General features: G+C 53.7%; 8 protein-coding genes across 9 annotated transcripts; 5 read left to right on the plus strand and 3 right to left on the minus strand.

Annotated features, from left to right (window-relative positions):
- The first annotated feature begins 1,122 nt into the window (after positions 1 to 1,122).
- Positions 1,123 to 2,123, plus strand: PV07_03625 (uncharacterized protein). The gene is made up of 3 exons (XM_016390364.1): positions 1,123 to 1,690; positions 1,744 to 1,823; positions 1,880 to 2,123. The coding sequence occupies exons 1-3, from the start codon at positions 1,344 to 1,346 to the stop codon at positions 2,026 to 2,028; spliced, it is 576 nt and encodes a 191-aa protein (XP_016252266.1). The 5' UTR covers positions 1,123 to 1,343; the 3' UTR covers positions 2,029 to 2,123.
- A 772-nt stretch (positions 2,124 to 2,895) lies between these two features.
- On the plus strand, positions 2,896 to 3,328 carry PV07_03626 (uncharacterized protein; the record flags this gene model as incomplete). Its single annotated transcript, XM_016390365.1, is given in 2 exon segments — positions 2,896 to 2,901; positions 2,906 to 3,328. Coding segments are annotated over 2 exon segments (429 nt in total).
- A 2,155-nt stretch (positions 3,329 to 5,483) lies between these two features.
- On the plus strand, positions 5,484 to 7,394 carry PV07_03627 (uncharacterized protein). Its single transcript, XM_016390366.1, has one exon. It carries the CDS (start codon positions 5,518 to 5,520, stop codon positions 7,138 to 7,140), a length of 1,623 nt encoding a protein of 540 aa, XP_016252268.1. The 5' UTR covers positions 5,484 to 5,517; the 3' UTR covers positions 7,141 to 7,394.
- On the minus strand, positions 7,210 to 10,903 carry PV07_03628 (OPT family small oligopeptide transporter). The gene has a single exon (XM_016390367.1). The coding sequence runs from the start codon at positions 10,764 to 10,766 to the stop codon at positions 7,740 to 7,742; it is 3,027 nt and encodes a 1,008-aa protein (XP_016252269.1). The 5' UTR covers positions 10,767 to 10,903; the 3' UTR covers positions 7,210 to 7,739.
- A 2,056-nt stretch (positions 10,904 to 12,959) lies between these two features.
- Positions 12,960 to 16,420, minus strand: PV07_03629 (uncharacterized protein; the record flags this gene model as incomplete). Its single annotated transcript, XM_016390368.1, has 2 exons — positions 12,960 to 14,050; positions 14,104 to 16,420. The coding sequence occupies 2 exons, from the start codon at positions 16,418 to 16,420 to the stop codon at positions 12,960 to 12,962; spliced, it is 3,408 nt and encodes a 1,135-aa protein (XP_016252270.1).
- Positions 16,421 to 16,727: 307 nt separating this feature from the next.
- Positions 16,728 to 17,709, minus strand: PV07_03630 (uncharacterized protein; the record flags this gene model as incomplete). The annotated part of the gene is made up of 3 exons (XM_016390369.1): positions 16,728 to 17,325; positions 17,378 to 17,475; positions 17,542 to 17,709. The coding sequence occupies 3 exons, from the start codon at positions 17,707 to 17,709 to the stop codon at positions 16,728 to 16,730; spliced, it is 864 nt and encodes a 287-aa protein (XP_016252271.1).
- PV07_03631 (uncharacterized protein) lies at positions 17,075 to 19,661 on the plus strand. Its single transcript, XM_016390370.1, has 3 exons — positions 17,075 to 17,459; positions 17,514 to 18,629; positions 18,773 to 19,661. Exons 2-3 carry the CDS (start codon positions 18,540 to 18,542, stop codon positions 19,208 to 19,210), a joined length of 528 nt encoding a protein of 175 aa, XP_016252272.1. The 5' UTR covers positions 17,075 to 17,459; positions 17,514 to 18,539; the 3' UTR covers positions 19,211 to 19,661.
- A 797-nt stretch (positions 19,662 to 20,458) lies between these two features.
- PV07_03632 lies at positions 20,459 to 22,471 on the plus strand. 2 transcript variants are annotated; one of them, XM_016390372.1, is made up of 2 exons: positions 20,459 to 21,281; positions 21,333 to 22,471. In XM_016390372.1, exons 1-2 carry the CDS (start codon positions 21,126 to 21,128, stop codon positions 21,807 to 21,809), a joined length of 633 nt encoding a protein of 210 aa, XP_016252274.1. In that variant the 5' UTR covers positions 20,459 to 21,125; the 3' UTR covers positions 21,810 to 22,471. The 2 variants fall into 2 exon arrangements, with proteins under 2 accessions (XP_016252274.1, XP_016252273.1); XM_016390371.1 differs by having other exon boundaries at positions 20,459 to 22,471.
- Positions 22,472 to 22,682: the final 211 nt, after the last annotated feature.

Below are 22,682 nucleotides of genomic sequence, written 5' to 3' on the forward strand. Positions count from 1 at the left end.
TCCAGGTTGTGATTCCAGGTTGTGATTCCAGGTTGTGATTCCAGGTTGTGATTCCAGGTTGTGATTCCAGGTTGTGATTCCAGGTTGTGATTCGCTTGAATCCTAACCACTGAAACGCGGCTGTCATTTGAGAACGTCATTTGGCCGAGTTTGCTGTTTTTCGCAGGTGCTGGGCTGGGTCATGGTCGTCATTTGAACTGTCAGACACTTTCTTGTCTGCCTCCTGCCACCCCCTATGACAAAAGCCGCGCTCCCAACAGTCGTATCTGGCACTCGTTGCAGAGTTACAGTAATGGTCGGCACCTTGGTGAGGAATGGGATGGCCAGCTTCGCCGCTGGGCTATTTTGCGTCTTCTTTGGCGGACCAAAGCAAAACTTTCGAGGTAGGACTACCTGTGTACCTGGTGGGTGGGTCAGATACCTCCCTGATACTATCGTGGAGAAAGGTTCGAGTTGGCTTTGTGCACAGAGCACTTACTTCGCTTGCCCCCAGAGGGAGTGGGTTCCAGCCCCGAGAAGGCATTCCAGATCCTTCGCGAAGGCGTCGGTTGTCGTGGTATCACAGTTATCGGATTGCATGCCAAGGCTCGCTCTATCTAAGCGCCCTCCAAAACACGGGGTAAGCCTCGCTGAGAGGTCCCGGTCTCTGTATGCGCCACGGTGCGAGTTCTTGCTCTTTCTGAGACCCAATGCCACGGAGCAGACCAAGAAAACAGACGGCAGCGACTTCCAAAGTTGCTCACTCACGAGTCCCTTTCTCCCGGCGACGTGAAGGTCTGAATGCAGGGTCAAGCGCAGATCAATCCTCAGCCAATCGCGAGTGGCAGACCAGCATCTTCGAAACGTGAAACGCGAAAGGGAACCCCCTATTGCGCCGTGTCAAACGCAGGGGGTTATCCGTCCAACTCCAACAATGCCATTTGCAAAAAGGGAATCACGACGACTGTGAGACTGGAGCGCAAAGAACAGCCATGCTTGCGCAAACCCGTCTATCACTTCTCCTTGGAGCGGTAGTGTTGTCGTCTGCCGCGTGGTTTGCATGTCCAGGCACGCCAGGCTAACATGTATATATAGGGCCCTCTCAGTCCCATCTCGTATTGCCCCCCCCCCATCTCAACTCTGGGCAAATTCGTTCGTTGAACTTCACAGTCCTTACTACTCCGTGCGCAGGTCGTGCTTCTTTTCCTTCTGCGGTTACTACTGGTAGTATACACACCGTCCCTCGCTTTTCCCACACACACTCCTTTCCACCGCCCAAACAAACCGGCTAGTCCGAAGTGCGTGTGACACTCTCTTGAACTGCATACCCAGCGACACAATACCCCAACATCAAATCCTCAACAATGCGCTTCGCTCTTGTGTACGTCCTCGCCGCCGCCTTCCCGGCTCTTCCCGTTCTCGCTCAGAGGGGGCATGGCGGAGGCGGTGGCAGTGGTTCCTTCAACCACGGCGGTGGCAACGCCCCCAACACCTTCATCACCAGAACCTCTGCTGCCCCTCCCGCAGCTGCTACAGCCGCGCCCCCTCCTGCTGCTGCGACCTCAGCCGCCGCCGGCACTGGAGGTACCTCTACTGGGGGCAACTCTGGCTCGGTCGATACTTCGCTGATCCCTCCCTTCGGCATCACTCCGGGGGTCAAGGCGACCGACGGAACTGCGAATTGCGTCGGCGACAATGGGGTGGACATCCCGTGAGTTGACGCCAGCATCACCTTGTACAGCGACGATCTCTGACCTCGAGCAGCTGCAACTGTCCACCCGACTTGAACACTTTCACCAGTGCCCTTGAAACCTCGGTCGCAAGCGGAATGGCGTTCCCATCCGGTAAAGTCTCGCGCTCTCCTACGACGTCACGTCCGCCTGCTAATCTCTCTGCACAGGCAATTCTGCACAAGACCAGCTCACCCGTCTTCAGACGTGCATCGTCACCCTCCAGAACTTCAGGGGAGGCGCAGGAAGTGGCGTCGGATGTCCCATCGTCGCGACGACGTGGAAGGAGCTGCAAGCTCAACTGCAATCCGAAGCCTAGTAACCAAAGGAAAAGGGGGGCGGCTGGAAAGGGAAAAGGGAGGTTCAGTAACATAGTACTGGCTAAAGCAACAAAGGGCACTTTGCCACATTCTGATGAATACATGATTTTTTTTGAAACGTCTCCCGCTGTGCCGATCTTGATAGATGCGCCGACTGTTGACCTATCAGTATCGATAAGCCCGCCTTGACCAGGTCGACGACCAGGGTTATCCTAAGCGGGTGATAGGGGCCAGGCGAGAAGCCCATGGCGATATTGACAGCCGAAGACATGGGGATGCGTGGTAAAAGCGCAAGTTTTGAAACAGTTGTGTTTCAGAGGCCGGGGGAGTGTAGCATGGTCCGTGCGCCAGATTGACATACAACGATATGCGCTTGACCCGTTTGAGGATCCTCCCTGCTTCCATCCAAGTGTCAACATCTTATTTCACAACCTCTAATTGAGACCCTGGTGTTGAATGATGCGGCGAGCCTGTGCTAGATGTCGAGCCATGCCGGCCACAATCTGGAGCACTCACGGTCTCAAGCTACCAACTAAACCAGCAGGTTTGTATGTAATACGCTTGGTTGCGAATCGAACATGGTGCGCAATTGCTTGGCCAGTACATATCTGCACTTTCCTGGCTACGTTGGCTGCATGGTTACACACTAGCGTGGCCTCCCCTTCACCCCGACGTTGTGTAACAGTTCCAAGTCGTCAGTCTGGTGGAAGCAGGTCGAAGTCCCTCCACGTGGTTGACCCTAAACTTAGCCTCTCAAGGCCCTCTTCGGACAAAGGCATCGAGTGTGGAAATGCTGGGTGTGTGCGAAGCTGTCTGCTTAAGAAAGTGGACCAAGTGTTCAGGACGATGCCAGAAGGCCACAAATCATGCCTGTAGGCGTGCAAGAAACACGGTATCGTCTTCCAATCCTCCTCGGCCCTCGCCCAAGGTCGTCTGTCGGGCAAGTACATCGAGAACAACCCGCCACCCAAGGAAGGAATACCGATTCAGCAGCTACGATATGGAGCACGTAGAACTAGCCTCGGAGATCCTCCGCTCCGCTGTCTTGCTGCGAAGTACAGTGTCGGTGTCAAGGCAGTGGCCATGAACTGGAACATCTGCAAAGGAGCACTACCGGTGGTAGGGGTCAGGAAGGAAAGCCAGGCTCTGGACCACATGCGGGCGCTGGGTTGGAGACCGACCAAGGAAGAGATTGCAGAACTCGACTCAAAGGGGTTCAAGGGGGAGACCACCAAGATTTGGCACATGGCAGCAGGGATAGTTCAAGTAAGCACATTTTCTCATCGAACTCTTATTTGATGACTTTCCTGAAAAGACCATCTGGTGGACTCGAGGGTCACTTCCCTTCGTCGTCTCTCACACGGCGGCCTCCAGAATCTCCTGAACCTGCTCGGCCTTGAGCAGCGGAACCGGGTTTGTCGGAGACCAGAAGTCCGCCAACGCTCGATTCGAGAGACTGGGAAACACGTCCCTCTCAATCCCAAGCTCCGACAACGTCCTGGGAAGGCCCAACGCACGGATGATGACGTCCAAAATATCGCCCAGATCTGCCGTGTCCTGGCGAAGGCCCTGACTTGCCAGTAGTGCCGCGACCACTGGCTCGGACCAGAGAATGTTCCTGACCTTGGCCTGTCGGTCGATGATCTCCGAGTTCCCGTCTGCGTGCTTCATATTGTATTTCATGACGGCTGGACATAGGATGCAGCTGGTGACGCCATGCGCCACCCCTAGGGGCCCTAGCTGGTGCCCAATCGCGTGGCTCCCGCCCATGGGTATCCCGGCACGAATGTTGTCCATCGCAAGGATGACTGCCATCTGGCATTTATGTCGTGCTTCGCCGTCCTCGGGGTCTTGTTTGCATTTAAGCAGACTCGGGACCAGCAACCTCAGGCCCTCCTCTGCTTTTCGATCAGAAGTCTCTGTGCTTTCGAGAGAGCACAACGCCTCAACACAGTGGTCGAGGCTCCTGACGCCGGTGCTGAGCCAATGATACGGCGGAGTAGTCAGGCATAGCTCCGGATCGAGAATGACCAAATTTACACCCATGCCGGAATGCAGGAATGCCACTTTGTGCTTTGTAGAGTCATCCGTACCTCCACCTAGACTGAAGTACTTTAGGTCTCATCAGCGTCTGACGAAATGGATGTGGTTCAAGGGGGAACGGGGACCATTAAGTACCTCGCCACCCGACAGACTTGTCGGAATTGTGATCAGCGGCACCTTTGGCTCATGTATGGTGGAGGGTACGTCGGTGCTCTCGGCAGAATATCTGGCGAGTTCTTTTGCTGTCCTGATGTCGTTTGCCAACGCCTGATGTCGAGATTAGTATGTTGGATCGAGGACTCTCTAGGTTCTGCCAGAACAGACAAAAGTCACCATTTTAGCTCCATCGGTGATGCTCCCAGCGCCCAACGTTACAAGACAATCGGCGTTGGATTCTCTTGCCTCGGCCGTGATTCGCAATATCTCCGACCACGGTGTATGTTGAGTCATGCCCTTCTTGATGCCAACGATCTTATCCTTGCCGATCGCCTCAACCAGCCTGTTCAGCCTGTCGGTCTCGCGTGAGAGTGTCCCGGAGGCAATGATGTACACTCTCGAGGCTTTGAAAGTCTCGCGAACGTGTTTCGCACATGCCACCTGGTATGGTAGGCCATAGGAGACATAGGGCGAAGACAGCCTGAGGTTGGAGACGGGAATGCCGGCGAGGTTTGTACCAGGGGGATCTGTAAAGGCAGGTCTGTAGACCTCGGTTGGCGACATTGCTGATCTCTGTTCAAAACGAGAAGTCGAAGCAGAAGCAGTGCCACATACAAGGGTTGGTAGAAGGAAATATCTCCTCCACTGAGCTAGATTCGATCTGGCGGAGCTCTTAGAGGTTGTAATAGTTGAGAGGGGCTTTGGGAAGAGGACTGATTACAGTCTTCGGTACGATGAAGATCTGTATGGGGAGCCGAGTGAGGGGACCTACTATTTCCCCCAGATTTGCTTTACCCCAGATCTGCGGGATTGCGGCTTGCCTAGCAGACTCACCCCACATTGCCGAAAGAACCTGTCTCGTTGCTTGATATGCGAGCAGGATTGCACAAGTCAATCAGCAGGGTCTCACGTACTCGCTGTCCATGATCCACGCCATGCTGTCTGCCAATATTGTTGTTAGTCGAGAGTTGAAGAATGGGGCTAAGTCTTTTGGTCGTATCTGATGTCTTTGACATTGTCTTAGTGCCTCTGGGACTGGACCTACTCCTTGACACTGGCGAATGACATACAGAAAAACGTACTGTCGTCGAGAACCTGCAAGCAATTGCGAGGGATCTGCGAGGCTGTCGAGAAAAGGGTGGTAAAGGGGCTTAGTAAGCGCTTCAGTCGCGTGTGCGCGTTGCTTCGACGCGTCGCGCCTCAATTTACGGCGAAGCCCACGGAGCAACCGACTGTGCCGTCGTTGGCATCACGACGACGGCCGCCAACAATGCCGGACCGTCTCGAGCATGCTTGCTTATCCTGGCACCGCCCTGCCCAAGTTGAAAAGATGCCTCGCAGAACTCCTCCGCACTTGCGTGCACCCACCATCGCTGCTCCTCCGAGTCGAACACGTATTTGGGAAAGCGCATGCGGGTAGCCATAGAAACGCAGTCGATCGTGACGACGAACAAGAATACGACCCAGACAAGATTCCCATTGCCGGCGATGACGACCACGACCACGAAACTGCGCAAGGGTCAGATAATACGTGGTGCTTTCGTTTCGCGGTCTCGGATGGCCATCTCCAGATCCAAGCCGTATTAGCGCCGGCACTCCTCTGTCGGGCAAATCAGCTCGGGGACCTACAACGAGGGGACGTCATTGAAGTGCTCAGGTTCCAGGTGAGGAGCGCGCCTCGATTGAGTGGCAAAGGTCGAGTGATCTATTTGGGAATACAAGATTGCGCGTGGGTTGGTCGGGACAGAGAGACCGTGGAAACATCAGAGGAAAAGGACGGACTTGAACTTGAGGGCGGCTTCCTCCGCGAAGAGCAGGACGAAATGTTTCACAGGAAGCAACATGCTTCGAGGGACGACTTGACCGCGGCTTCAGGCAGAGGCGGGTCTAAGAGAAGAGACGCTAGTGACCGCGACAACAGAGCGCAGGCTTCCAAAAAGACGCAGAGCAACCCCAAGTCGTCCAAACCCGCACACAAGGTATCCCAGGACGCATCAGAGGATGATACAGATGACGACCAAGGGTTCGATACGATCTTTGTGTCTCAGTCCCGGCTTGATCAGCGCAGGGACGCACTTCGCCAGATCCAGCAACAGGTATCCATGGAGGAGAATACTGGGGGCCAACTGCAGCCACGAGGAGAATGCAACCAAGAAGCGGCACAAGGTCACTTTGCAACCACACCATTTCTGCTTACGTCAAACCGCTCTCCTCGAGAGAACGGCAACGATGACGGGATAGATTCTATTCCTGAAGCTCTTGCGGCCCATAACCACAGTCCCATTGCCCTGCCTCATCATCGGCCAACTGACCATACAGGCTCAACTACTGATCTCGCTCCGCCTGTTCAAGATGAGGGCCCCAGTACCCGCCCTCCCAACACCATGTCTGCAGCCCCAATCGATAGCCTCGCTTCGCTCCTCGCCCTCCCCGTCCAGAAAGGTTACTCCTGCACCATCCTCGCCCTGATATCCTGGGTATCTCCCTCGCTGATCCACAGGCCAAACACACCCTTCCCTCCGAAACGACACATCAAGATCCACGATCCGTCCATCTCGCACCGCACGTCCGGCATCACGGTGGCGGTCTTCGTGGACGCGCAAAGATTCCTCCCGGCTGTGGGCACCGTAGCGCTGTTCAGGGGATTGGTCATGCATCGACTTCGGAGAGGCGCTGCTGAAGGGGAAAGCGACGTGATTCTGAACAAATACCCTGCCAAGACGGGGAGCCAAAAAGCGGAGGACGAGGGCGCCGAATTAGCCGGAGCCCGCGACGGGGAAGGCGAAGTCGACGGGCAGGGGCAAGGCGAGTGGTTCATTTGTGACGAGGCCAGACTGGTCGGGATGGGCTTTGACGTGCAGCGGATCAAGGTGTGGTGGGAGCAGAGGCTTGCCGCCAGGAACGCCAAATGAAAATCCCTCAACAGCAGAGGGAGAAGCATACGTGGCGGCCTCGATAGGAGCCAAGAGACCATGACCAAGTCGGAACGAAGCAGTTCTGTATTGTGAACTCTATTCGAGAAAAAGCTGAAGAAACACGCCCGAGCGCGAACTTCTCTATCATTGATTGCTTGATAGGGGAATCCAAAAGAGAAAGTGTGAAGATAACAATCGCTTCGTCGCTCGTCGCAACTTCATGTCACGGATTCAGACCATGGAATCCCGCCCGCTGGGTCCCTTCTCTCTGATATCCAACCCGCCGTTCTCCCTTATTTCTGCCTTCACAATGCTATGAGAGAGAGCGAGATGATTGACCATCACTCACATCTCTAGCTGCTTCTCGCATATCGAGTTGGCCGAGTGGCCATAGCATAATTCGGGTCTCTCCCTAATAACAAATCTCGGTAATCCCATCCGGCTTCGGTATTTGCTGCTGAATCAGGATACCGTCTCGGTTTGGTCTCTGATTCCCAGATTTCCCTCTGTTCTTCCATTGTGATTTGACGAGATGTCAAGGGATTTGTTTCGTTCTTGTCCAGAAGCATCCTTTTTCAAGGCACTCCATGCCTTAATCACGGCCCGAATTTCTCTCCAGGCTTCAACTTCAACCATGGACACGCCTGCCAGTCACACCCCCTCTTGTAGACCTCAGTACCCCACCACTTGAACCCTTCCATCCAACCTGGATACACAAAGCCAAAGAAGACGATAACCAACGAGAAAGCCAGCCCAGAATCCAGCGCTGCGGACATGGTCATGGTGTATTTGCCCCACCAGCCTGGGGCCCTTCGTCTCACAAGGCCATTGAACATAAAACATACCACGGCCCACACCGAAAAATTCAACCCAGTTGCAGGCGGGATCCAGGAAAGAGAGCCGAAAAGGACAGGGAGATTGATCCTGCGCCAGACGGACTTCTTCGCGGTCTTCCTTCCCACTAACCAAACAAGTATCGGTGCGATGAAGCCGATGAGGAAAGCCCATACCAGGTGTCGGTAGAGTGCACCAGGACCGAAAAAGCGTTGTGGTCCAACAACACCCCAGAGGATGCTCCCGTTGAAGTGAACACGGGCAATTGGACAGTTGAACCCATTGATTGCTTGCGGGGTGCAAATGCCGGGGATATTGATGAACATCCAGTTGAGCACTGTAATTTGTACCAGGCTGGAAACCAAGGTGGCCACCATTTGGACTTTGAAGAGCAGTTTTGGTGGAATCTTCATATAGTGTCCTAGTTTCAAGTCCGAGGAGAACTTGATACCTTGTGCGGAGGAGATGTAGCAGTAGGTCACGAAGACCATATTGGCCACCGGACGGCCAGGAAAGACCACGCCACAGATCAGCTGGCAAATTAGGTAGAGGCTACTGTGTTGATTGGTGATGGCCATGACAATACCGACGGGGACAAAGAGAACGGTGGTGATGCCAAGAGCCATAAGAAGGCCGTACCAGGGGAGATGGACCGGATAGTACTCAACAACAAAGATACCGACGCCCAACATGGTGACGAAGGTCAGGGCATACCATGTCATTGGAACGTCTTGATAACGTTTCATGAGACGGTTGTGGACGTCTTCACCTCCGGCCTTAATAGACTGACTGTCAACCCTTTGCAGAGAGGGTTCGTAATGGCCATTCTCGGCAGAGTCTGGAATGGGCTGGTACTCGGCACTGCTCTTTTCCTGTCTCTCGTGGAAGGCTTGTTGGGATTGTCGCCATATGTCGCGGCCATGCCAGCAGGTTGTATGGGTAAGCAAAGCCGACAGAGCGGCGAATTGAACTCCATAAGAGAGCACATATGTGATGGGAAGGTATACTTTGGAGTAGTTGTCATACGCTTGTTTATCGAAGACGAAGTTGGGGGTGAGGATTTTGCTCACATCGTAGGGTTTCCCCGTATTGTCGAAAACGGCTGATGATAGTATCGGCAAATATCCCGAGAACAGGACATTGCGGTAGTAGAGTATCGGGGCGATAATCCACATGACAAGAATGAGTCCGCCAACGACGTTCGCAGCAGCCCACCATGGAGTCAGCAACGGCGAACCAATGTAGGCAATTTGCGCCCAATCGAAGGTCATAGGGAAGAGCCCCAGTCCCGAAGCGACCCCAAACAGGTTTGAAACCACCACATTCTTTGGTGCGAACCATGTAATGACGTTGAAGTAACTCAGTGCCGGCATCAGTAGTCCCGGGAAGAAATACCACACAAACGCTGCAGCCCAGACGTATATGAAGAATTTGTATCTCGAAATCGTCCATCCATTGGCGGGCTTGTTTTCGTCCTTGTGCATTGTAGTGAACATGGCTGTCGACATAAGAGTGCCGGGCCAGATCATCGCAGCCGGCCGGACAAGGTACCTTCTGGTCAGTCCCGCGAACGCATACCCAAGGATTTGGGTTGAGATGGTTAATAGGAGTTGATACAGAATGGGAACATCCTGCTTGTAGAACTTGTGCTGCTCGACAATGACATCGGTAGCAAAGGCAAATCCGAAGGAGACGTTGCTGCTAATGTACACGCAAGCGTGTTCCTTTTCATTCCAGCGGCCTTGCGCCAACCATAACCGCAGTCGTTGAAGTCGCGTTTGCGACATTGGAAGGTCATCCTTCTGGAGTGAGCCATTTACAAAGAACTGTTGCTGGTCGTCGGTTCGCTTGAGAAGGTAATCCCAAAGCTTTCCCATCGGATGAACCAGTACCAGAGCAATAACGGGAGTGATGGCGACACTCGGGTATCTCAATGAGAAAAAAAGATTGGTAGCTGAGCCGCCTATTGCAAATAACAGCGACAGAGCCCACATTCGTGGAGTGTTTATAGACAAAGCAGTGTTGTCGGTGGCCGGCACCGAAGCTCGAACCTCTGGGTATGGAGAGTTGTCGGGTGGATCTTCTGCAGAGGGGATGTATTCTTGGTCAATGTCTGATAGACTTGCAGTAGTGGCACTCGAGTTGGAAGATTCTGCCTTGCCCTGAGCAATCGCAGAGTTACAGGCGAAGGATGTTTTGGCATCCAAGCCCATCCCGACTTCACTACCAACAGAGGAAGACCTCCGATGCGCCCATTCTGAGCTGCGTCGTTGTTGGTAGATCAGTCGCGCATCTGAGAAGTTGCCATGATCATCCCGGAGATCATGGGCAGACTGAACTCTTTTCCCACGCCGCTTTCTCGAGACCCTCTGATGGTGCGAATCCTCCTCGTCCTCAGATTCCAGGTCCGAATCCACCCTGTTATTCACCAAAGGGACAGTGCCATAGGAACCGGTGCCGAGGGCCGGGGAAGAGCGTATTAGAAGCAACCCGCGGGACATGATGGCTTTCCAAGCACGGGAGAGTAGTCCACGGGGCCTCTGAATCGGAGGGGGGGTGGTTTGTGTCACCGAGGAGAAGTCAACGGGCTCGTGGGCGCGGCGAGGTTGGAGAGGAGTACCCGACTCAGATTGGAGCCCCAATTCAGCAGACGCGGCAGCATCTTGCTGTGCATGGGAAGGAGAAGAGGACGATGGAAGGGTAGAGAGCTCGAGCTCAGGGTTGGTGGTAGACGAGGGGTGGAGAGGAGTAGCAGTGGTATCTGGAGCCTGACCCGACCCAAGGAGCATAGCATCGTTAGGGCCAAATCATGGCTAGGCGATCGTAGCAGCAACAGTAGCAAGGAAAACAAGAAGTGGTCACGACACGGCGTCACAACACACGACGTGGGAGGACCTCAGGGCAGTTGGGATGCACACAAGTGGTGACACAAGGTTGGAAGTGGGCTATGTACAAGCGGTGCGTTGGGAACACCCACAACGGGCAATGTAACTGGCTCCTGATTCAGAGAGGGCGAGCATCGGAGGGCGATTCGGCGATCACATCAGATAAGATTACGTACCCGGGTACCTCTCTGCCCGTGGGTGCTAGGGGTGCCTGCACAAGTAATAGGGCACGGGTAGCGCCCGACCCTCCGAGAAGGGGGCCGCCCCCAAATGGCCAGGAGCACCTGACCATCAGGCTCGAACCGACTCTTGCCGCGACCGGCAGAGCTTCTTAGCTTAGCGTGTTGGCCCACTAGCTCACTAGTCTCTTCTAAGGGACGCTGTCGCTGATACCAACCCTCCAGCATGATGTAGTAAGGTACGTATCTTGAGACGGCCATTGTCCCGGCGATAGGCGTCAAGTCATGCAGCATGGACATGAAGATGCCCTTGGTCTTATTGAGCATGTTTTACTGCTATACATCTGCTCATCTTCGCCTAAAGCTCGAGCAAGCACCGGGCAGTCCCGATCAAGGAAGTCTCCCCTAGCATGCAAGAGCTCTATCAAACAACTATGGCCAGCTCGTGCTTCATATTAAGACAAACTTGCCCATCGAAGATATATCCAATGGCTCATGCTTCAACACAATCGGCATCGGCACTCCACCGCAGTATTTCAACGTTGTCATAGACACTCGAAGCGCCAATCTCTGGGTACCTCGCCAACGCAGCCCGACTGCCCGCCCACGCCATGCAAGGTACAATGCAACCTTGTCGTCGACGTTCGGGAATGTCGTTCTCACTCCAGTACCAACTAGGGGACCGGAGGTGTCTCGGGACATGTCGAGCGCCAACTGTTCACCGAAGTCACTCATGATGATTCACTGATTGCACGTGGCAGCTTTGATGGCATATTCGGTCCAGTCCGCGACGTAAGTGCCATCCTTGATACCGCAACTTCTTTCATTGCTATGCCTACCACCTTTGCCGCATCACTGAATCGCTATATCGCCGCCAGGCGGGTTTCCAACGAGCTTTGTGAGGTCGATTGTCGCAAGAGGAATCAGCTCCCTAGTCTCACGGTTACGCCGTCTGGCTCTAACTATGGTATCTGTGCTTGCGACTACGTCCACGAATTGGAGGATGGAAGTTGTATTTCTTGCTTTCAAGGACTCGATACAGGCAGGAAGGTTGGTCCGCGTTTTATTCTCAGTAATGCTTTCTTGAGAAGATGGTATTCGATCTTCGATCTCGAACTTGAACTCGACACTGTCGAGCTTGCAAAAGCCATTTGAGCCCAACCTGATATGGACCTAGAGTTCAAGCGCCTCCAACGAAGTCGAAGTTGTCCAACATCGTCCGACAAGGGCAAACTTCAGAAAACATAGTTTCCCTAACACATCCAGTGCCGAAGTGCATGGGGTCATGTGCAAGATGACTTGACATATGTTTGCAGATCTGCTCAGTCATCTAAGAACTTCCAACCCAGCCTCACCAGATACGGCCAGTGCACGGGGTTTTGGCTCTCGCCATCTTTGGTTATTCCGTTGTCATGACGTGCAGGCCATAAGTCGGTGAGCGTCGCTTGAAAGTCTCTGCGCCGCTACCCGACCCTATCGGAAAACTCTACTGACCCGATCAAGATCTCCAGCTCAGTTGCTTGGCTTGCTCTACAACAACACCCTCGCAGCCTCATGGCGGAGAGGGAGGAGTGTCACGGCTGCTTTGGGTAGCTGGATGCTTCGAGCCGCAGATACATAATCCATCTGTGCAACAAGTCTGACGATATAGGTGTTTATTGAGTTGGATTCACTGCCACAGTACCGCCTGTCGCGTATTCACGCTGAATCCGCTAACCGACAAGCAGCAGAGTGTCTCAGACACCGACATCATCCTCAATATAATGAGTTTCTCGATTTGCTGGTTCGCTTTTCCTTGCACCCACACATATGACCACGTTTATTGAACGCTACAAGGTCTTCAACCATGTCTTTGATCATTCCAACACATTCGTCAATGCATCTAGTGCCATTAGAGCGCCATTCTATACGGGCTCCCTCAAAACCCTCCAACTTCAGCCCCGGCTCGAGTCAACATGTCATAGACCCGGCCCGGCAACTTGTATTTCACGAGTCCAGCGAAGACCATCAGGTCCTTGGCCATGTTACTTAGTTGGTCTTTCATTTCATCCGCATCTCCACCATATCCTGCCTCCCACCGGCCATTGCGTACGATGTTGTCTCGTTCTCCCCCAATTGCTCGCACCGCCCAGACCACACTGACTCCAGCGCAACGAGCAAGGATTTGTGGAAGGGCGCTGAAGGCTGTTGCAGCCGCCCGGATTGTCGGGATAGATCCATTCGCCCGCAATGGTAACAAGCCCAACTCGTTGAGCTCCTCCAACGCCGTCATATAACGAGGAGGTTTGGCTTCGAGATGTTCCCGCACGGAAAGCAGTCGGATGAGGGCCCCACAAATTTCGCGGTTCGCGCTCGAAATGCGATTGAAGTATGCGGCGTTCTCGTTGTACAACGATATCATGTTCTTCCCCAACTCGAACGGAGACGACGTGGATTGTGTAAGCGACAATGACGACTGAGGTCCTCCCTGGGTGCTGCTTGACGACTCGCTCTGACCGTTGGCTTTGCGCGGTTTCAAAGGTTGCAGTTGCATCGGTGCCTCGCCCAGGTCTAGCGTCACAGCGTCGGCCAGTGCTCGGTTCAGTACGCTAATAACATTGTCGTAGTCCTCGCATAGATGATAGAGCAAGACCGCATCTGCAATTTGCCCGCGCTGATCCGCAATCGCCGCCGACTGGCTGGTAATGGACCTCAAAAATTCTTCTCTTGTGTCAAGGTGGATTAACCTGGCCCGAAGCTCGATGGCGCCAGGTATCCGAGTGCCATCGCTGCGAATATCGCCCAACAACTTTGCAAACTCACGGGTTTCAAGGCATAATTCTCGCAAGCACTCATGACAAGCATTGATATGGACCAGACCCAGGCTGGCAGGTTGGAGATCGGAGTTGAGGCAGAGCATGGAAAGGTAGTCCACCGCAGGGACAGGAAGCGCCGTTCGAAAAGTTCCTGTGTGATATGCCACGAGCGGCACAAAGTTGATCATGGGTTGCTGCGTCGTCGAAAATGTCACTGCGTCCTGGGTCAGCACTGAGACACGACATGAAGCAAACGAATACACTTACAGAGCGCGTTGCCCGCCACCGAAAAGTCTGATACCCTCAACAACCCGTAATATGATAAAGCAATGGCGAAGTGCACTGCGCTCAGTGGATTGAAATTGTGCAGGTAGTCCACGGCATGTTCAAACATCCCCGCGAGAACCTGCATCAAGAAAAAGGTGCCATAGCCGGATCCCTCGACTTGATTTTTCTGGAAATGTTTTTGCCCAATTTCGGTGATTGTCTCACAAATCTGTTCAAGCCCAAAGATCTCGCCAGATATCTCCTCGTACATCTCGGTCTCTCGCGCAAGGCTGAATTGGAGCCACAGCCAGTCCTCAACTCCCTGCCCCACTGCATCTAGATGTCTTGAGCCCAAGTCACATCTTCCGATCACCTTATAGCACGCGATCCTGTATGGATCCACCGTATTCTTTGGACCAACCTTTGTACGGTTTTGATACTCGTTGTCGATCATGTCTTGCAGTTTGCGGCCCAGTCGCCGATCTGGATTGTTCGCATACGCTGTCAAGTACGAGACAAATCGTCGCTCGACAGACTGGAAGGCAGGGTCGTTGTTCACATACTCGGCCGCTTCCTTGACAAAACCACATCTCAGCAAGTAGAAAATGAGGACCCAGCAGTAGTCACCGGTCTCGCCGCCCAGTTGTTGTAGCTCTGATCCATCCGGTGCGAGATCTCGTCGAACAGCCCGCAGTCGGATATAAGCACGCACAATATTGATGACGCTCGGCTGTCCCCCCAACGCCGCTTCTCTCGCATTCTTCTCAATCAGCGATCGCAGTTCTCGCCAGAATGCCTTTTCCAAGTAGGTCCGAGAGCCCTCAACTATCTGCTTCTTCAGTTTGAGGGTGGCCGGAGCAGAGACCGTCTCGTCCAAATAGGCCTGAGCATACTGCCGTTCCCTGACTGTTGACTGGCCTTCTTTGGTAATTTCTCGCAAGGCTTGGTAGGCGTCCACTATTTGCCGGGGGGTGTCTGCCCTGTTTTGCTCTTCAGTTTCGGCAAAGTGTTGCAGAAGAGCGTACGTTTCCTCCCGCAGCCTAGCTTGATTGAGGTTTTCCACTTTGCTAATGAATGATTTTTCCTTCGCTCTAAGCTCACGCTGCACTTGTGAACTCGAACGTGGTGGCCCAGACGGCACAGGAGCAGCACCTTCACTCTTAAAGAAGGATGTCGTCCCAGCACCAGAACCGGGAGTGCCAATGATAGATTTCTCCATAGCAGAGCGACCAAACACACTTCGTGCAGGCCGGGATGCCTCAGAAGCCGCTTCCTTAGCTCGCCCCGTGGGTTTCCCGAAGCCACCTGGGGTCGACCTGCCAGCATCGGGTCCTGTGCCGTCTTCTGGAGAAGCCAGACCGAGATGCTCCATGATCCTGGCCTTCTGTTCCTCAAAGTCGATGCCCAAGCTTTCCTCGATGAAGTTGTCGACTTCACGATAAACACGTTCCATGCTCTCCTTCAGTATTGCCTCCCGGCCTTTGACTCTCAAATCTCTGAGATACGCACTAGACTCGTCGGCGAAACCCTGTGCCGCAAGGCGTGATACCGGGACAGACTCGTCGGAGCCTAATGCTTGAAAGTCCTTGTAAGCCTGGCCGGGAGCAACCCCGGAGCCGGCTAACAGATAATGCGCACGGCTGTCGGGCAGAGGCTCCGTCTGTTTTGCCCCACGTTGTCTGATCTCTTGTGCACGTCTGGCCAGATCCCCCAGGTCCATACTAAGGCTAGGCAATTGGCTCTGACGGCCGGTGCCATCGGCCCATAGTCTCGGCTTCTTCTTTTGACGCTCGAGGAGACTGCTGAAATATGCGGCATCTCGATTGTTCTGCGGGGTGGGAGCTGCTGGTTGCGTTGCCTGTGGCGCAGTTGTGCTTGCTGCGGTGGTCCCACCAAAAAAGGAAGTACCACTCGCAGGTTGTTGTGTGTTTGAGGCCCCGAAGAGGGAAGTCGTTGGTGCAGGCTGTTGGGCAGCAGCTGCGGTCGTTCCGAAGAGACCTGTAGACGGAGCCGTGGTGGTTGTTGTTCCCAAGGAGAAAGGGGCAGAAGTCTTTGCAGGACCTCCGAGACTGAAGAGCCCACCAGCTGGAGCAGCACTTGGAGTGGCGGCAGCCGTGGTGTTGAGGCTTGGGAAGGAAAAGGGTTGGGACGATTGCGAGGTGGAAGCGTCGAAGATGGACTTTCGTTTCCCCTGCGCATCAGTGGTGGGATTCAAATTGGCAGCACCAAACAGATTGGTGGAACCGGAGGTCCCCGACCCAGAAGCCGGTTGACCAAAAAGCGACATGCTGGCTCTCAGTCGGGAGCTACCAAGCATAAACACTTGACTGATCGTTACATGCAGAAAGTCGCGTCTAGGAATTATTGACCGCGTTCAATGAGGCCGCAGTTGCAGGCGCAGTTACAGTTCGGAGCCTTGGCAAAGACTTGCCGCTTTAACGATCCCTTTTTCTATCACGGGAAAACTTCGAGGCTTCGATAGTGCAACCTGAACAACTCAGACGCCGACCATTATCCCCCCCTAGATCCAGCACAACCTCGAAATATTATCAGTTACATAGCCATGGCCTGAGCCAGGAAACAAAGGTGCCGTTCGCAACATCCACCGTCGAGGCTGATGGCGACTAAAATACAAGTCTAAAGTTCTGATGATTTCCCGACTTCCCAGCAGGCGCGAGGTAAGACAGAGGGCATGTTTCCGCGAAATCCCAGCCAAGCTGCGCATCTGAGAATGGGTCATAAGGCGACGGCGATGTTTCGAGGAAATTCTGGGCCTCCAATCCACCGTCGTTGCCCCAAAAGTCATAGTTGAATGGATCATCCGTGGCTAAGGGCTCGAAGCCTCCAACAGACTGACCTTGCGAGCGCTTAGCAGGAGTTTCAATACCAGCCATCTTGTCAGGGCTTGTCAATGGGTCCTGGTAGTCACCCCATTCCAGCTGAGGCGCTGGGTGACAGTCCCCGGCACTGGCAGGGGGAGTGGTGGAGGAGCTGGCCGGTGAGACGGTTGACTGTGAGTATCTTCCGCCGTGCTCGCTGTCAGCCTCGGAGAGGTCGAGCGGAGTCAACCCAAGATGCTGCAGGATGTCATTCACACTCGAGTCCTCTTTCATGGGCTGGGCGGCAAGGTCGTCCATTGCCTCACCCGTTATGAGCCGGTGATGAAGTATCTGGATGGCTTCGATAAGGGTGGCTTGTTGTCGCCCTAGCATTTCGGCATAGCTTCACAACCCATCAGCTACAGGCATGATCAAGCGCAATCGTGTCGACTTACGCCAATACTGTATAAGGCCGGGAGTTTCTCCGTACATGGGTGTATGTACACGAGGTTCCCCGTCGGATGCAACTTTTACACGGTGTGTCTCCGTCGCACTGTCGTCGCAATCGCTGATCAGAACCTCTTTCCACAGGTGAAGAAGAATGCAATGATGGACGAACCTTGGCCTTTTTAATCCTGCAAAGATCACAAGCGCGAATGGTTCGCGGATTCTTCTTCTTCCTTCTGGCATAGGAGAAGTCATCGCCAACGCCCAATCTCCCATTGCACCGTTCAGCAGGAGGAGGAGCGGGCGCCAGTGAGATAGAGTACTGGCTTGGATGCCGCATGGCGGACGGGGCAATAATTGTCTTGTTCATGACTCTCGCTGACGGCTTCACTAGAACGAACAGTCTTCTCTTGGATATGCTGGGGATGACTATATTTCCAGAAGATGATCGCTGAACTCGCCCGAGCCTGTGTTACGACTTTTTAAAGATTCAATGAGATGCGGATGCCGGGGTCTCATCATTCTGATAAAGTTATCCTTTTGCACCGTCTGAAAGCAATGTACCTGTTCAAGCCAATGTACCATTGTAGATTCCTCAGGCGGTCCCGCATCAACAGGCTTTAAGCAATCATGAGATGATTTGTGCTTCGGGACTCAAAAGCCGGAAAAAGCCCGCGATCCGCAAGCCGCTCCCATGCCACTTGGCTGGCAGTACCAGCGCAAAACTGGCCCTCACCTGATGGAAATACTATTTCCCACTGGCACCCTCTACCGTCCTTGGTCCTCGAACCGCAACCCGTGCGAGTGATTCTCACGTTCTGAATCAAGCGAGCCCAGCATGTCGACTGTTGCGTCCATCTACTGGACCTTCAGGAAAATTCCATGGCCGCTCCATTCGTGGAGGAGCTGCGGTCGCACCATTATCATCTCACTGTGGATGGTGTGATTAGCCTGTTACTGGCCATGTGGCTTCCAATCTTTTGCTTCAGCAGCATGTCGTCGACGTGATGCGACGAGAGTTATATAAACAATGCGAGAAGCCTGGATCTGGTGGCAGCCCCCATTCATCAACAAGCTCGAATAGACAGCAGAATCTTCTGTTTCGTCCAAAGAACAAGCCACATTCTACGCTTCCGACAAACACCATTTGAGTGTTAAGTAGCCATCGAGATGAAGTTTGAGAAGATGTCAAAACCCAGCGAGGGCGTCATCCGCAACACCTCCAGATTCCTTTACCAGGCTGAGGCCTTGTTTGGTGGGGTAAGTAAACCTCCCAGTTGGCACTTTTGGTGGCTGGTGCAGTCATCCCGCTCTGACCTGTTCCGCTTCCCGAGGGTTGATCGAGTGGGTGAGCGGGTGACTGGGCCGGACAAGAACACGGGCTAACACATTGACTTGTCTAGATCATCCTTGGTATCGTCAGCTGGTACCTGGCCCATTGGAGAGATACAGAAAAGTACCCCGGCGCACGTCTGTGCTTCACCGAGATCTTTGCTGGCTTTGCCATCATCTACGGAAGCATCGCCATCTGGACCTACAACTGGTTCCCCATCTGCTTTGCCGTGATCAACTTCATCTTCAGCCTGGCATTCTTCTCCGCATTCGGCGCTCTGATTGAGTGGGACTGCAACAAGAACTGGGTCGGCTGGGAGGAGAACATTGGCAAGGGATACAAGGCCTGCTGGAAGACGACCGAAGCCTTTACCTTCATTGCCGCCTTCTTCTTCCTGGTCAGCACCGTCTTTGCCCTGATGACCACCTCTGCCACCACCGAGCACCACGTCCACATGATCCACAGGAAAGCCAGCGGCACCAGCAGCACCGCTGAAACCCAAGTCTAGACCCGTTTCGAGACTCGCGGGGCCTGATCAAAAGCGAGCACATACGCCCTTTTTCACCCCCCCAACACGTTCGTTTGTCGCCGATACCAAAAGCACTCACTGTACCAACACCGTTTCTTTTGTGACACTGTTTTCTTGCAACACGTAATGGAGGGTCTCTGATGGCGGGTTATCACTCGCCAGCACAACTCTCGGAGAAGGTGGGCCAATCCAGGGCGGGGAGGGACGGGGGACTGGCCGAGGGAGCTGATGTGAAGAGAGCTCTTGTGTACAAAGTTATCAAGCGGGTTCTTTGAACGACATTGTCAGCGCGCACACGTTTTCACGAAAGCAATGATACCCCCTGAAGCTGTTCTCGCGTCGGCACGGTTGACTTCCATAGCCTCTGGGACGATATGCTTGTCTGTTGAACATAATGAGAATAATCATAATATTTGTGTTCTGCAAAACACTTGTTCTCTACGAAAATGAATCCAAAAGTGATGGTGGAGGAACATTGGGTAATGCTGAGGATGGGTTGCGCACGTGCTTCAATGGAGCCAAATCTCCATCTACAACAATGGGATGTTTTCCTCTCGTCTCCCCCCATTTTTTTCCCTTTTCGTTCTCGAGATAATGGCACGGTTCAGACGTCTGATGTCATGCATCTCCATCTCGTTACTTTCGTCACATCTCGTCACACGCACTAATCATTTAGCGAGGAAGTCACCCTAGGCGCTTGTGACGAGAAGTTGCGGCAGAACATGACCGGAGCGGTACAACGGAGCCACCGAGCTTAGTCCGTCTCGACGAGTAACGTGAAACGCACTGCACTTCCTCCAACTCTCATTCGTGAGATTCTCGTGTGACTATCTGTGCATGTCTCCGAGGAACGTACTGTGTAAAGTTCCTTGCAGCCAGAACAGAGCCCGGCCTAGGGGCTCTGAAGGTTCAGGCCCGTTGAGATTTCGTGCCCAGCGAACGGGATCCCGTTGCTGGGTCGCCCCCAAAATATCGCTCAAAGTCTCAAGTAGTCTCCATCCCTAGGCTGATTCCACCAACCCTACGCTTATCGATATACCCCAAGTCTAGCCGTGAATAGGCGTGGTTGCAGACCCATCACCTCCGCGGGAACACCTCAACCGGGCCAAATTTTTCTCCCATTCCTGCGCGCTGCCTGCGGTCTCCGACACAATTCCCTCTTTTTCGAGATTTGTGGCATTCAAAGTCGCACGTTACGCCCCCTTGGGCTAGGCTTGGGACAGTGTCGGCTGACGACTCCTTGACATCGAGGCCTGGAAATAAAAACAATGTGATGTTTCCTGGGCACCCCAAGTCATCGGATCTCGGAGCGGCAGACGCGGATGGGCAGTGTAGCGTGGCTTGTGGACTGAGGCCTGAAGAGCGGGGACTGAGAAGGTATGAGAGCAAGAAAGAAAGAAAGAGGTCTTCCGATGGGAAAACCCAGTGGCCGACACCTCATAGGAGGGGAGATGTCCGCCAAGTGAGAACGAACATGGTATTGCGTGACTGTCCTCGCATCACTTCGGAGTATTCTCCAGGCAGCCCAGCATCACGGTGAACCAGACACGTCCGACATGCGATTGATCTCCGACACGCCCGTCGCGTGTCGTTTCGTGTGCCTCGGAACTGACTAGAAGCACAATCGAATCGTCTCTGTCGTATACTCATGAGTTTGTCATACGACAGCTTCCAACCACTGACCGTTGAGTATCCAGGCACACACGACATACTTCAATGCCTACCCGGCCTCTCCTCGGGTAGATGTTACCACGGAGTCCAGAATACCCAATGCAAAAACTACAAAGCACTTCAATCCATTTAGTTGTCTAAGAACCATTATCTCCCCTGTGAGACCAAATACAAGAGCACTCGACATCTATCCTTTGGCATTGAACCATCCAAATCCAGCAACATGACCCTAGTCATGGACGAAACTGCCTATAAGCTCCTCTGGCTGGCCCAGTGGAAACTCCAACAGGAGTCGGAGCACATGGAGCCCAAACTCACAAAGATGATTGGGCACCTTTCAGTCTATCAAAAAGCCGCCGAGTACATGGAAGAACATGATGTGAGCAACGCCACAGTTCTAGCTCTTATCCAAGATATTGATCATGGCCAGGTGGAGGACGCCATATTCGGCAAAGAAGACCAAACCGGCGCTCTGGATGAGTTTTCGGAGCTATTGACACACGAGCCGCAACTACCAGAAGAATCACCAGTGGCCCCAGAGTCCGTGGTTGTCACCGCGGTCGAAATTGACGCTGAGTGCGATCGAAATCCTTTTTCCGACGATGAAGAGCTCTCTAGTCGTGGGGAGGACGACCTCGAATGGAGCAGCGACGACGAGACAGAGTTCGGCAGTGTGTCGAGCTTTGAAGAGGAGAGTGATGCCGACTGCGGAGGCATTGCTGGTCGTCAAGCACTCAAGGAAAAAATGGGTGATGTGGACATGGATCCTATCTGGAGGCCCAAAGAACCCAAAGCCGACCTGCCTCCTGACTTCGACGGGTGGGCGCGATATTTCCCTCCTCTGGCACGTCCTGGTACTCCTTCACCTGAGGTAATTGACGGGATCGCCCACGTCGGTGCTTCATGACCCTCGAGTATCCCGCGAGGTCGAGCAGACTTTCTTCTAAGCAAGATGTCGTCGTCCAGATGCACGTCTAGGGTTCCCCAGTGCCCCCTATCGTACCAGCGACTGATCGGAGTCGGGCCTCGAAGGCTCTTTCCTGTCCCAGTACAGGGTGTCCGCCAAGGCAATGGCCGGCCTTGGGGTATTATTGCCCTGCTGCCACGGGTATCACCTGAAGGAGGCAGATGTCCCCAGAGTTGATAACCATCTCAGGCCCCCGTCAGCCGGTGGATGCCCACTGGGACTAGAGAACGTCCGAGCCACGGGAAAGAAGAAGATGTCGGAAAGGAAAGCTTGCTGGAGAAATCTTGCAAAGAACAGATTGCGGTGCGAAAAGCAAGTCTCCAGCCATGCCAACGGGATTTTAGGAGTCCTTCGCAGTGTGTCAGGGGCGAAGGACCGGGGATGCCGGAGAGCTCCGCCCCCCTGCAACACTCGATAGGTGTATTGTACAAGTATATCAGGGCCCTGAATGGGGGGTCTCGTCCTTGAAAGACAGGAAGATGCCCTCTTTTCATGACTGAGACGCAGGTGACATGGAGGTTTCTAGACACTTGACTCAGAATACCATACCGACTGGCCGACCGTCGAGCCAGATAAATGCCGTTCGAGTACGGTTCAAACAGCCCTGCTATTTGCCATTATTCCGGACCACTCGCCAAAACATCTCACGGTAGTTGAATGCCAGGAATAGCACCTCGCTCCCCTGCCCGTGCGGCAAAGGGCGGGATATATCGCGCCAGATTGTTGGTGGGTCAGTAGGCACTATATAGTAGACGAGGAGGGGGCTGTCCGAGTGCCTGGCGTCGCAGCGTACAAATATCCGTCGACTGGCAT

The sequence above is a fragment of the Cladophialophora immunda genome (genome assembly GCF_000835495.1).
Source record: "Cladophialophora immunda strain CBS 83496 unplaced genomic scaffold supercont1.2, whole genome shotgun sequence".
NCBI lineage: Eukaryota > Fungi > Ascomycota > Eurotiomycetes > Chaetothyriales > Herpotrichiellaceae > Cladophialophora > Cladophialophora immunda.

Coding starts and splice junctions, on each gene's coding strand:
- PV07_03625 (XM_016390364.1), top strand. CDS start 1,344: ATGCGCTTCGCTCTTGTGTACGTCCTCGCCGCCGCCTTCCCGGCTCTT. Junction 1,691..1,743: donor GACAATGGGGTGGACATCCC/GTGAGTTGACGC, acceptor GACCTCGAGCAG/CTGCAACTGTCCACCCGACT. Junction 1,824..1,879: donor CGGAATGGCGTTCCCATCCG/GTAAAGTCTCGC, acceptor CTCTCTGCACAG/GCAATTCTGCACAAGACCAG.
- PV07_03627 (XM_016390366.1), top strand. CDS start 5,518: ATGCTTGCTTATCCTGGCACCGCCCTGCCCAAGTTGAAAAGATGCCTC.
- PV07_03628 (XM_016390367.1), bottom strand. CDS start 10,766: ATGCTCCTTGGGTCGGGTCAGGCTCCAGATACCACTGCTACTCCTCTC.
- PV07_03631 (XM_016390370.1), top strand. CDS start 18,540: ATGAAGTTTGAGAAGATGTCAAAACCCAGCGAGGGCGTCATCCGCAAC. Junction 18,630..18,772: donor CTGAGGCCTTGTTTGGTGGG/GTAAGTAAACCT, acceptor TGACTTGTCTAG/ATCATCCTTGGTATCGTCAG.
- PV07_03632 (XM_016390371.1), top strand. CDS start 21,126: ATGACCCTAGTCATGGACGAAACTGCCTATAAGCTCCTCTGGCTGGCC.